Raw genomic sequence first — 13,265 nt, forward strand, 5'->3', positions numbered from 1 at the left:
AGTAAACCCGCCTGCCTTGTACTGGCATTGCTGCCCCGCGCACTCGGCTGGGGGCTGAGGAAAGGGTTTCGCCGTAGAAGCGTTCTCGCGTTCCGCGCCTCTCCTCACGGGGCGGTGCCGGGGCGGCTCCGGGAAGGGCCGGGGGCACGGAGGGGCCGGGGCCGCCTCCGCCGGAACCACCGCCCCGCGGCTGTGGGACCGCCAGCCCGTCATCGCGGCGCGCCGGTGAGGCGGGGCTGGGCGGGCGGCATGGCGGCGGTGCGGGGCGGCGCGGAGCGGTACTTTACGCGCTGGTACAAGCCAGGTACCGCCGGGCCGGGACAGGGGCCGGGGCCGGGTCGGGAGCGGCGGGGCGGTGACTGATGTTCGTGCCCTGTTGCAGACGTGAAGGGGCGGCCGTGCGAGGACTTCTGCGTGCTGCAGCACTCCAACAGGCGAGTGGCGCTCCCGGGCCCGGGGGGTGAGAGGTGCTGGGGCGGGTGAGGGGTGCTGGGGAGCCGCCTCCGCTCTCTCCCGCGGGCGGGTGCTTGCGGTCAGCCCAGACCGCCGGGGTCTGACTCTTGGGACGCCTCCGACTTGCTTCAGAGAAGGAACCGCCGCGGCTTTATGACAGGACGAGGAGCCCTCCCGCCTTCCCCCGTCACCCGTGCGGGCTGAGGCCGAGCAGCCCCCAGCCCGCCCGGCGCCCCTTTTCCTTGCGCTTGGAGGGGAGCAGCCATTGCTGCGGCTCGCTCGTAGCTGGGCTGCTGAACCGACAGGCACCACTCCTGCTGAAAGGCCTGGAGTGGGACAGGTGGGAAGTACCAGGCGAGCCTGGATTTTTCTGGAAGATGGGGGAGTGACAAATCCTAGCCTTCCTATATCCTTCTTTAATTACTACCCCGGTAAGAACAGTGGAGCTTAAACTCCTTCCCCCCATATTGTTCAGTAGTTTTTTAAAAGGACCCGTCAGTGTGTGTGGTGCTGCCCTTGCGTCTGCACCCTCTCCTGCTGAAAGGGCCCTTCACATCATCTTCAGAAGAGCAACATTTCATAAAACTTTTCTGCAGTGACATTTAGAAGTAGTCCATTTAACTTGGTTTCTAGGAAATTAATTGGCTCAGTTTGAGCCAATAGCTTTTTCTCTATATAACTTAATTGCTTTTAATTGTACTTCCATGTACTACAAACTGAATGCAAGATAGGAAATAAAATGTCACACATCATTGTTTTTACTTCGATGTAGCTGCACATCCTGTTATTTGGACTAAATCAACCCCATACCTCATTTGGACTCTAATATTAAAGACACCCTACCTTCCTGTGCTCCTGCCCTGCCACCACAGCCTGACTGCAGGGTGGCTTGGTGGCATCATCGGGACTGTTTCTGGGGTGTTTAGTCCCTGGGGGAAGAAGAGAACCTAACAAAAATTGGCAGTGCCAAGTTCTCGTGCTTGGAGGGAAGGTGAGGAGGTGTTTGTTGTGGCCAGCGGGGTGCCCGCTCCTGTTCAGAATGCAGGGTAAGAGGAAGGGCGCGCTTGGCGCAGGGCAGAGCCATCGCCTCGCTGCAGCCTTCAGACCCGGGGCTTCTCTGGCTGTTTCAGGCAGTTCACAGTCTCGTTCTCTGGAAACAGAAACCCGAGTCCCTGGGAATAACAGGTATGACAGCAACAGCAAGGAAGGACACCCTTGTATTTGCACTAGATATGTAGTTATTGGTCTTAGTTGTCTAATATAAAAACCTTTCTCTTGACAACAGTTTAAAGCCTGTTGATATGGGGGGGGAGGGAAATAAAAAATACAAAACTTTTGTTCAAATGTCTACAAAGATTATTTTGCTGTTTTGAATTCTGAAATATCAAGACCCTTGGTTTCTACAGCAGCGCAAAATTCTCTGTTGCTTTGTTTTGCGAGGTCTCAGCTCCAATAGCTGTCAGCCCCAAATCCTCTTCCCCTTAGAAAGAGGCTGGGGTGGAAAGGAGGTAGCTTTGAGCTGCTGGGGTATGCTGAAAGCATCCGCCAGGATCCGGCTCCCTCTTGCGGGGAGCTGCTCAGCGAGAGCTTGCGGAGATGCGACCGTGCAGGGAGATGGATGCAGCATCCGCACGGAAAGCTGGTTCTGTGCCACAGTGTCCTCTACAGTTACTGTTCTGTTCATTCTGGTCCTTGCTGTAGGTTTTAAACTCTTCTTAAACAGAAGGATAGCTTTGTCTCTGTTAATTTATTGGCAAGTTCTGGGCTCTCAATGCGTGGTTCTAAACCAGGGATGAAGGTAGGCCTAGTCTCTACAGCTGGGCTTGCCTCAAGCTTGCCGGTTTTGTGACAAGAAAAAGATAAAATGCAAGCAGCAGGTTAACTAAAGCCCAGATGACCGCAGGATTCATTGCTGTAATTATTCACCACTAATGGCCTCTAGCTGTTCTGAGAAATACGGCCTTGTGTTACAATTTCCTACAGAAGCACACCATGCTTCACTTGATCCTCTTGAGCAGCTAGCAGAAGACAAGTGAACAGCGTATGCTTGTGTGGGGCACAACAACAGGTAGAAGAGCTCTAAGCTTATGTAAAAGCCTGTTTAACTAAGAATTGTACCACTTTTGGTGATCCAGTCTAGTGTCTCAAAATAAAGCGCCTTCTGCAGGGGGTTGCTTTAGGTCAGAACGCAATTTTCATTTGGTTTTGTACAGCAGACGTCAAGTAAGATACCCTGAAGAAAGTGAGCCCCCTTTGAGTCATTAAGTGGGAAACTAAAATTTGTCTCTGATCAACAGCCAACAATTGTCCTCTGTTCTTCATTAGCTCAGGTAAATTGTGTTCTGGGTTACCCTACTCAGCCTCTTGCTGTGCCCCAGACCTGTCTATCCTTGCTTTCTACCTGGGCCTGGTAGGTGCCCGCTCTGTGACTCACACTGAACTATCGGCTTGGCTTTGATTCTGTGAGCACAGTCTTATTCCCTCTAGAGTTAAGCAGTAAAGTTAAGAAGAGCTTTCACAACACTGGTAGTCTTACTAATGTTTTTAAACTAGGAGCCCAAAGGCAGTACTATCAGTTTTAAATCCTACCAGTATAGGCACAGAAGGTTGTGGAGTTGCTTAGAGCACATAAGAGCACAGCTTCTCACAACTACAGTGTTAAGAATCATATTTCTCGTTGCAGAATCTGTGTCATCACCTTAGCAGAAGCCCATCCTCTTCTTCAAACAGGAAAAACAATTACAAGCATTAATTACCAAATCAGTGCCAACTGTAGCAGACTCCAAAATAAGGTCTCTGGGAAGTCAAAAAGGGTATGTATGGCTTTTTGATTTGGTTAGTTTTCATTTTCATCTCTTACGGTGCATGAGACTGTCTGTCCTTTCTAGGATAGAGACTTACCAAGTTACCTTTGCATTTTATTTTAAAACACTCCCTCCACAGCTGCAGACTTCAGAGTTTTCTCGAGAGGTGCCTGTCTGACTGTCCCAGCCTGGGTCTTGCAGTGCTCCTGCAGCACCAGTGGCTCCCAGTGTTGCTCAAAGCAAGGCTAACAACCACTTTTAGTAATTTTTTTTCATAGTAGCTAGAGGGACTTAAACATGCATTTATAGATAAAAAATGGTTCCCACCAAAATGCCAAGGATTTGGCGACTACTGGTTTTGTCAAACAGACCTCGATAACAGATGGACTAGTTCAGTGTGCTCATGGTGGGTTTTCAATTATGTGGTTTAACCTGGTTCTACCAAAGTCAACTGTGCCAGTTTTCTCCTCTCTTTGCTGATTTTAATCTGCTCAAACTACAAGTCTGTTATTCCACAAGAAACTTAACTATGACTAAATTTGGGAGCTCTTACAAGCTTCTGATCTATTTGTGCGCAGAACAAAGTTACTGTCATATTCCCTGCTGCAGGGAAGCACAGTTGTGTCACTTGCAATGACCTGTTACTATCACACTTCCTTGCTTTGTTCTGCAGCTCACAAACTTCTTGAGTTGCTGATGGTAATACATTTAAAAGACCTGTGTAATTAAAAGTGTGTATGTATATGTGTCTGTGTATATATATATTTTTTTTTTTTTCCCCCAATGCAGGGAGCTCAGTTTTTAACAGAACTTGCCCCTCTGTGCAGAATATCTTCATCAGATGGAGAGGAATACACCATTTATAGGTAAGGTTTTCCCCTTTTTCTTCTTACCTTGACATACCATGCACTTTTACTGAAACTTAACACTTTTGCAGTTGTATACGAGGGCGTCTGATAGAAGTGAATGAAAACATTCTTAGCAATCCAGCTATTCTGCAAGAAAAGGTAAGAAAAACTTTTTTGCTTTTTTATTTTCTAACTTTTATTTCACTACTAACTTCAGTCTTGCTTTTTAGCCATCAACCGAGGGATACATTGCTGTAGTTCTGCCCAAATTTGAAGAAAGCAAGAGTATAACTCAAGGACTTCTGACGCAAAAGGAGTATGAGGAAGTTTTGCTGAAACGTCTTAATTCTTCTTCATGAAATTAATTATCCAGGTATCATCTGTATTTGATACTAAGCTACTTTTGTGCACTGTAACTGTCATGGTATTGAAAGGCCTAGTGCCTGTTTTTTAAAGTGGAACTCCAAAACACTTGTTTCATAGAAGAATAAAACTGTTCAAATAGCTTGTATATTAAAATTTGCTTTCTCTTTTTTTCTCTTGATTCTAGCACTGCAAGTTTTAAAATAAGCACAGAATGGTATGTGGAGAGTATTTATGTTCCACAGGCAGCTTTGCTTCTGCTCAGTGCAAGCATAACACATACAGAAAAATCATATGATTTAACTATCACTTGATTTAGCTAAACTGGTACAATGTGGAGTTTGACAAAGGTGAATTGAAAATAAAAATGCAACAGAAGCCTATGTACAAAGAGCAGATAAACTTGAAAATACGTATTTCACACCAGGTTCTATTTTCATAGAAGTTGAGTAATGCCCTTTGTACAGAAGTTTGTCATAATCAGTATCTATTCTCTTAAATTTTAAATGGTATAATGTAATGTCTACATAATACTTAGGTGGTTCTACATGCAATTCAAATTCTGCTCAGTAAGTTTTAATAAAAAAAAGTAAGCAACAGCTGCCGTCTACAAATAAGATAGTAAAAGAAAAAGGGTTTGAATCAAGAGTATTAATCACTTAGAAATAGACTTTTGGAAATATGAATAATGTCAACAAGATTGAAATTCAGTGGTGCAGCTACTGAAAGAGGGTTGGTTTTTTTTTTCCTAGAACTACTTCACTGCAGGTATAACTCGTAACTAAGGCAACATTTCAGTGCTTCAGGCCGCAGCCTTTCAGACTATATTCCTGATTCTGCTTTATCAAATACATAGACTGAAATAGGCCAGAGATGAGTTTACAGACTTCAGCAGTAGTGTTACATATAGCATATGCAGCACAAGGGTCTTGATATAAAATGTCTATTAGCAGCATCTTTGGGTTGAAACATCCATTAAGACATTCATAAGCATTAATTACAAACCTGGTATCAATAGTGAGCATAGGAAAGGCATTCACATTATAAAAATACATAACGATTAGACTAGTTGGTGTTGTAATTGCTAAGTAATGGGACATCTATTAGATGTGACAAAGGTCAACAGTTTTAATTCAAATTAACCTGGTTTGACTTTCCACAAATGAAAGCAATATTGAGAATTCAGCAAGTGTTATTTTCAAATGGGAGTTCCTGCATTTCTAAGTGCTATAATTACTTGCTCTCTAAAAACGTCATGTTTGTTACATGATTTTCTAAAGATTTGATGCCAAATGTCTCAGCTCTCCTTTCTGGAGTATGTACATTTGTACCAGTTCGTATTCTGTCTTCTCTCCACGGTGGAGCAGGTTTAAGACAGCCATTTCCTGCTTTATTCTGTATTAAAAAAAAAAGATTTCTTAAAACCAAACAAAAGAACCCCTAACAAAAACCTTCCCCCAAAAAAACTTTAAAATACTGCAGATGAACCAAGTACTCACCTTTCTCAGTAACTTGCAGCAAAGTGGAAGAAGCTGACATAACAGAGTCATCACGTTCCTTGTTTTCAGGATGCATGCATCAACCTAAACAAGGCAATTAGAGTAAGACCACTGATTACTTTTATTAGGCAATTGTTTAATACATGAGATGATAATCGATTTTAAGCTTGAATAGGTAATATTTTTCCTTCATAAATCCCTTCTAATCAAAAGGTTTTGCCTAGCTTTTTTAAATTTCTCTATATAGTACATATAAAGCAACAGCATCCCTTCTGTTAACCCAAGACTTGAGCTAGGAAGCAGAAGGGAATGACACACATCCCAGGAGAAGGAACTAATAATAATATAAACAGTAATATAAGTGTCTTGGAAAGGAGCTCTTACCATCTAAATACGACTCATAATTCTTCCTTTTGTTTTATGTCCTGTTAGCATGATTTAGAAAGCCATGCATCCTGTAAGCTTTACCTCAATATGAGTTACACTAAAAAGTTAGCTAAATCTGAAAGCATTTGAGTTTATGCCTCAAATCTAACACTCAGTGCAGGTCACAAGTCTGGGCCCCTCCAGAAACATTAATTTGATAAGCTATTACCACTATGTAGTGATAGATCACTCTATAAACAGATTGGAGTTCCCATTTAGTTTAGCTAGAGAGCGTAAAACAAACCAGGCAGTAGCCCTGAGGTGCTCGGTTTGGCTTTGAGAGGCTTGGATGGTCTAGGCAGTTCCAGTCCCTGCTGTAAAACCGAAACCTCGTGTCCATAGCTCATTGGAAACCAATGTCCAGTGCACAGAACTGGCCTTGCTCACGTTGATCACGTTGCTTCTCAGGGACACTTGAAGTTCTTCAAAAAGCCTGACCTCTATTCCCCACTAAAGTTTGCAGATCTACTTACGGTGGTAACAATGCTGAAACTTCTACAGCAGCTGTCTAGATTGTTACTTAAAGCAAATAAGAATAATATCAGAATAAACTCTGGGCAGTCTAGGGTAGACTCTACCTACTGAGCAGCAAGCAGGTATTTCAGTAACAGTCTTTGGGATTTGGAACTTGTTACGTTTATGTTAAACATCAAAGAATAGAATAACAATAATTGTTACAGTGGTGGAAATACAAATTACCTTTATTAATATTTTGATCACTGAAGTCCTTTCTTAGTGAGGTATGCTTAATTACAGTTCATATTTCTCTGAATGAAGTCCTAGTGGACTACAGCATTACTACTGTAATCTAGGGGATTACAGTATTATATACAACATTACTCCATCTCGTATTATTCAGCTGAGAATTCTCAGTAGCAGCACGATAAAATTCCAGTAACTCTCTTTATCTAGTGGGTAAATTGAGGGAGATGTTGACCAAAGTTCTTTGAAAAAGGTTCTCAGCAGTAAAAAGCAATATTAAGTATTGGAAGCCTATGGGCACCTTTCCACCTTTTTTTCTTTTTTTAGAGCAGTCCAAAACCATCATTGTCTTGGGAAACATTTCTGTAAACTCTTTCACTAACAGTGAAATCCAAAACCCAAATGATAATTTCAGTATTTGTAGTAAGAGGAAGGAAAAAAAATCCCATTACTTATTTTAGTGATTCTTAACCTGTACTGTTGATAAGCTAGGGGTAGGGAAGCTGTTCCTTAAAACATCAATATCAGTGATATGTCTGTGGCCACTGGGCCAGTTACACTAAACTTGGATATCTGTGCTCCCTAAAGAAAACATTCATATAAGCCTGTAGAGTAATACTTCCCAAGCTATCCACTGCCAGGCTTCCAGGTGTGCTGGGTGCCAGGGTACCGTCTTTTGCCTCCTGTCAAACTCTCAGCATGAACGAGGGGGTCAGGTCAGGATAAACTTCACTGAAGCCCTCTCTGCTGGGGGTGGGTGGGGGGGAGAAGGCTAGAACACAGTAGCACCCGTGCTGAAGAACATCCCTTCTGGGCACAAGACAGTGCAGTAAATGGCTTGGTTACAGTTATCAGTGAGGGATGACCCAATAGACAAAACATTTTCAGCAAGAAGAACTGTTCTTGCTGTTCTTCCTCTATGCTTTGCACATCAGCTTCTCAAAATACGTTAAGTGCTAAAATGTACTTCCAAGTTGAAGTAAATTCCTCTTCTACATGAGGAACAGCAACAATGACATACTGCATAGCAGAAAAATGCTTGCATAACAGTGTAAAATTTTGTACTTTAATTAATTTTTATGGTCCTCTGTCAATCTAAGTTCAGCTGTCATGAACTGTTTCATATTTTAACAGGAGCATAAATTAGTAAGTTACTATATTTCAAAATGAGTTAGGTCATACTTTCAGGAATATATATAACTTTTACCTTACCTTGGTAAATGTCGCACTTTTACCCTGAACAGAAGCTTTAGCTGTTATCTGGAGCTGCTTGCACATAGAGATCAGTTTTTCAGCCTCCAACAGAAGCAAAGGTTTGTCATCATCGTGTACCTAAAAAGCGTTGCATGAAGACAAAACCAGTCTTTGTTAAAGGCTCTGATATTAAGTTAATGGAGAAGGTAACACAACCAGCTTTTAAGCAGCGTCACTAGTGTCATAAGCTGAATGGCTGTTTTAGAGGTCATACATCACCTGATGAGAAAAGGCATGAAGAGCTGAAGCAAGCTTTGTGCCCTCTGTAGCAAAAATCTGAAGGGGAGAGAAAACATGTAACAAAATGAACTGCAATGAAAGATGAGGCTTTTTCTCCTTGTTGTTTTAATAAATAGTGTACTATAAGCAGGAAATATTTGCGATAGTTGTATACATTTATAATTAACAACTCAGCAGTTCGGAGTGACTTCTGAAATAAAAGGCTACTGACTTGAGCTAAGTGACACAATGAGTACTACTAATGCATTGAAGTCCACTGTATTTGCTGTAATGCCTGTCTGCCATTCCTACTCCTAACTGGAATCTGTCAGTTTAGTGAATGCTATCTGAAGCTACTGCTGAAACACTGAAATGTTAGCTTTCAGAAAGTATGTACCAGAGTTAGGCTGCTTAAAAACTACAGTTGCCAAGTCATGGTACAGTGTACTTATGTGTAAGGAACCAGACAGTTAAGTTCCAATTTGTTCTTCACTCGGAGTTCCTATTTTGTTAAAAATGTATTACCTCTGCTTGATGAAATAAATCTTGAGTAGTTTTCAGAAGTCCTTCTCCTCTGTGGGAAATAATGAAAACAGAATATATGCCATGTATAGACTGCAGGTTATTTTGCCTGCTACTTGCACAGTTTATAGTATCTCTCTCTCTCACCCCCATTCACACCACTGAACTATAAAATACCATTCTATTAGAAGATACTATGCACAACAATAACTTACTACAGGAACTGCATTTCAGAGTATTATATAAACACCTCAGTGGCTAGAGCACTACTGGAAATTAGCAATGGTTCTGTTACCAGCTGAACAAGGACAGAAACCCATGTCCCTGGCATACCATGTATTACTGGACTACTAGGTAAGAAAAATCTCAACTCTTACAATAAAACCACAAACCCTTATTTGAAGGATTTAGAAAGCTGACATTGCATGGGCAAGTTTCAGGAGAACACCTTCCAGTACAGCAAAGATCAGTAATTCCAATCTATAGTTATATACCTCTGCTTTAATTCCCTTAATTTTAAGTGTATTTATGAACATGCTTCTTAAAATGTTTTCCGTTCCCAAGAGGTATTTAAATAGCTGTTCTGCAACAAAACAGATGTTTAACACTTAAAAAAACCCCAAACCACCCCTAGTTTTATTATTAAACAGCTTAGAAATTTACAAGAATTCATAAAGCATAAAGGTAGAAATTAAAGCTCTTTTCTGAATGTGTCCCAATTGTTATACTTTGAAAATTGAATTGTCTTATTTCTTACAAACACTGTTAATGCTCTTCTCCCCACCAAAACATGCTGCATACAGTGTAATTACCTGGTAAATAAATACATGGAGTAGGCCATACTTGACATGCCTTGTCCATGTTGCACGATCTCATTCTCCTGATCCTCCCATTTCTCTGTCTCAGAATCCACACTGGATGTGAGCAGATGCAATTCTAATCCCAGTTTTGCAATTTTCGCCTGTTCCTGTAAATGGTAACCATATTTATGGCACTTGAAAATAAATTCTTCAGACAAGAGGAAAAAAAATTTAAATTTTTTTTTTACTAAAACAATGGCATCTTACCTCAGTATCTAGTTTGACTGGCTTTAATGCTTTCAGATTTGCATTATGCTTCTGTTTCAAACAAAAAATAATATTTTTTAAATAAAAGGAATTAGTAATAATTTTACTAACAAATCGTAAGAGGTGGCTGTATACTCAGAGGCAGACTTTGCAGGACAGTGCCACTGGTTCAGACAAACTTCTCAGCAGAGGCTGAGAACCTGTTCTGATCTGGCTGTCTTCCTGAAATGGCATGTGCAAGCAGCGTCGGTGCCTAGAGACACCCTAAAGCTTCAAGGAAAAGACGTCTTCCACAGTTCTAAGACTCCACTTCCTCACCCAGTACCATCTCTTCCCCTTATGCTCTAAATCCTCAGTAATACTTAGGACTAAATAAACAGTCTTAATTAGGAGCTACTGCACTGATTTTTCCATCAAAGATGATACTGATCTAACAGGGACTTGGAAGTTGATTTAGCTAGCAGCAAGCTGATCTGGGGTACAATCCACGTAAATGCTAGTATGACAACGTAACTGATTATTCTGTGTCACTTTGCTGAAGCAGCCGGAAGCAAATACTGAAACTTTGATCTTGTTACGGGTTTCCTTCTTTTATTTAAGTCATCAACTATCCAAAATATCAGTCTGGCTACGAGCCAAATATTGGCTCAGGTTAAAACAATCATCGGTGGTACTGATGAGTGGAACACCTGATAAGGCAGAGCTTGCCAACTGCATGACACACACACAGCAACACACGGTTTGTTTCAAATCGAGCTGCACGTGGAGAGCAGCAGTTCCTGGCTTTAGCTTCACATGCTGGTGCTGTCACTGTGCAAAGACAGCAAAAACTAACAAGACATGGGAGCTGCAGCCCACATTCAAAAACTGTACGGGAGTGCAGGGGAATGGAAAGTACAAAGTTGGTGTCATAACTTGGAGAGGTGTGAGCCACCGGAGGTTGGATGACAGCAGGGCAGGACTGAGATCCCTGTCTGAGAAGCTGAAAAGAGCTGCTATTCATTAGTGGGAGTACCTGGGAAAATTAAGCTCAGTAATGCCTGCAGGGGAAAAACAAAACAAAACCAAAAACCAAACCCCACCACTATTCATTGTGAACAGCATTAGAAATAAGCTCCAGGTGTGGTCTCCATCTCTCACTTCAAGAGTTTGAGCAAAAATAAAACTACTATTATTGAAGTTCCTACTGCAATTTGCTGCTCAGTTTAGCTTTCATGCCATTTCTCTTTTCCCATCCCCAAATTTTTAAATATTCTGGATCTTATGAATGTCTACCCAGATTAGAAACTGTAAATCTGCCTATGTATTAGAAATGCTGATCTCATATCGAAAGATTTAGCAAAAAGTGTAAGTAGTGATACTCCTAATTGTCATTTCAGTTTGACCATACTGTATATTAGAGATGCAATTCAAGAAACGCTGGTTTTAAGGCGGAGTCTTCAAAGAAAAGAGGAACACTAAGCCAAATTAAGTTTGTATGTATACACAAACTTTGGGCTACAAGGTATGGCAAATATTTAAGCTGCTGAGTGCGGGTATTTAAGAAAACCAGCACTCTAGCACAGATACGTTTTTCTATCCACAAATAACGAAAAAAACCTCAGAATGTTTGTCAGATTTGTGGTGTGCTCCATTCTATTGGAGCGTTCACGCTACTTGAATAGAATTGGTAAAAATCAGATAAGCAGTTACTCTGCTTTTAAAACATAATTTGACACCTAACACTATAGAGAAAAATATGTCTGTGCATTAAGCATACACATGAATCATCACTACTGCTCTGTCCTCAACTATGGCATGGTCTAGGACTCATTACCAGCAAACAGCACAGTCACAGTTGAACAGATCTAACAAAATATGTAATCTAATTAGATCGACAGGAAGAGTGTGACTTCTGTGCGGGGACGGCGTGGGCATTAGCCAGGCACAGCAGAGCTCTGCGATGGCGGTAGGGAGAGACGAGGCAGTACCAAGAGTCACAGCACTGAGAAGGCTGGCAGTTCCAAAGGTTAAGCAAAGAAATTGCTCTGTGAAGCAACTCTGTTGTCTTATGGACATAATCTGCGTTTTCTGTCTGTTTCCAAACTGTCTGTTAATCATAACTCCCCCAAATCTATGCATCTTGCAAAATCAAAAAGAAGGCAGCAACCTTTCAAACAACAAAGCAGAACTGTTTAAATCCTGAGCACAAAGTTGTTATTGAAAGTATTTTTAAAAGTCATATGAATCAGTAAGTAGGAATCTGACTTGAAACATCTCCTCTTTAAATTTTGGATGAAGTCCAGAAGCTACGTAGCTTAGTCAAACCAGTGAGGGACAAAAACCCTATCAAAGGTCACTGAACCAATCCATTTTCCAGCCTCGATATTTAGTTCCATGACTCTGAAATTCACCCATGCTCACCCAGCCTAACATTCTATTCTATTTAAATCTGCAGTTTGGATTTATAATGTATGACCTTTTCTCTTTCCCTTATCATTACGGGCTAGATGTAATACATTGTGTTTGAAGTCACAGAATTGCACGACAGGAGACACGGAGACAGGTCATCATTTCACACCCAAATTCCTCAGCACTACAGGTTAAGGAAAGAAAGCGAGGAGAGACAGAAACAAGCTACAGCTTACAGTACCTTCTGAGATCATTCTTCCCCTTCTTGCTATCCATGAAAAGATTCCGTATGTAGCAAGTGAATCAAATGACTGATTACATGATACTAACAAGGTTTAGGAGGTTTCCTAACACACAGGTGCTCCCAGAAACAATGTAATATCCATTATAATCAGCTAAGGATATTAATTACCTCACAACTTAAACCTAGGTTTTTGGTGTAGCTTTTTTCTCTGCATTAAAAACATTTAAGATCAAAGAAGAAAACAGGAACTCATTATTTGAAGGGTCTACAATAGGCTCAAATATGTCCCTTTATTCCGAATAGGTCAACTCAGGCAACAATGTAAAAAAAAAAATCAGATTACCAAGACTTATTTTCAGTATATTGCAGCATTTCCTTACTGTTTTAATAGTAACAATGCATTTTTTTTTATTATATAGCATGACAGTCGAGTACGTGGTAAAAAAATGTCATATTAATGAATGGGAATTAAA

At 41.3% G+C, this 13,265-nt stretch overlaps 2 protein-coding genes across 3 annotated transcripts in view; one reads left to right on the forward strand and one right to left on the reverse strand.

The window, feature by feature from the left end:
• The first annotated feature begins 189 nt into the window (after positions 1-189).
• On the forward strand, positions 190-9,128 carry ABITRAM (actin binding transcription modulator). The gene is made up of 6 exons (XM_054814507.1): positions 190-304; positions 383-434; positions 3,137-3,266; positions 4,047-4,123; positions 4,195-4,264; positions 4,336-9,128. Exons 1-6 carry the CDS (start codon positions 250-252, stop codon positions 4,462-4,464), a joined length of 513 nt encoding a protein of 170 aa, XP_054670482.1. The 5' UTR covers positions 190-249; the 3' UTR covers positions 4,465-9,128.
• The window catches only part of CTNNAL1 (catenin alpha like 1), a 65,416-nt gene continuing 56,426 nt past the window's right edge, over positions 4,276-13,265 (reverse strand). The window contains exons 13-19 of one of the 2 annotated variants that reach the window (XM_054814501.1): positions 10,158-10,208; positions 9,903-10,057; positions 9,094-9,142; positions 8,569-8,625; positions 8,308-8,427; positions 5,968-6,051; positions 4,276-5,863 (exon numbers count right to left, since the gene is read on the reverse strand). In XM_054814501.1, coding sequence (XP_054670476.1) covers positions 5,702-5,863; positions 5,968-6,051; positions 8,308-8,427; positions 8,569-8,625; positions 9,094-9,142; positions 9,903-10,057; positions 10,158-10,208 — 678 coding nt within the window. In that variant the 3' untranslated portion in view covers positions 4,276-5,701. The remainder of the gene's footprint in view (positions 5,864-5,967; positions 6,052-8,307; positions 8,428-8,568; positions 8,626-9,093; positions 9,143-9,902; positions 10,058-10,157; positions 10,209-13,265) is intronic. The other variant, XM_054814503.1, reaches the window with a different exon arrangement.

This window comes from Grus americana, chromosome 2 (genome assembly GCF_028858705.1).
Source record: "Grus americana isolate bGruAme1 chromosome 2, bGruAme1.mat, whole genome shotgun sequence".
NCBI classification, from domain to species: domain Eukaryota; kingdom Metazoa; phylum Chordata; class Aves; order Gruiformes; family Gruidae; genus Grus; species Grus americana.

Bases quoted from the DNA above. Each gene is read 5' to 3' on its own strand.
- ABITRAM (XM_054814507.1), top strand. From the start codon at position 250: ATGGCGGCGGTGCGGGGCGGCGCGGAGCGGTACTTTACGCGCTGGTAC. The intron at 3,267-4,046 runs GTATGTATGGCT...CCCCCAATGCAG, and splicing joins TCTCTGGGAAGTCAAAAAGG to GGAGCTCAGTTTTTAACAGA. The intron at 4,265-4,335 runs GTAAGAAAAACT...CTTGCTTTTTAG, and splicing joins CAGCTATTCTGCAAGAAAAG to CCATCAACCGAGGGATACAT.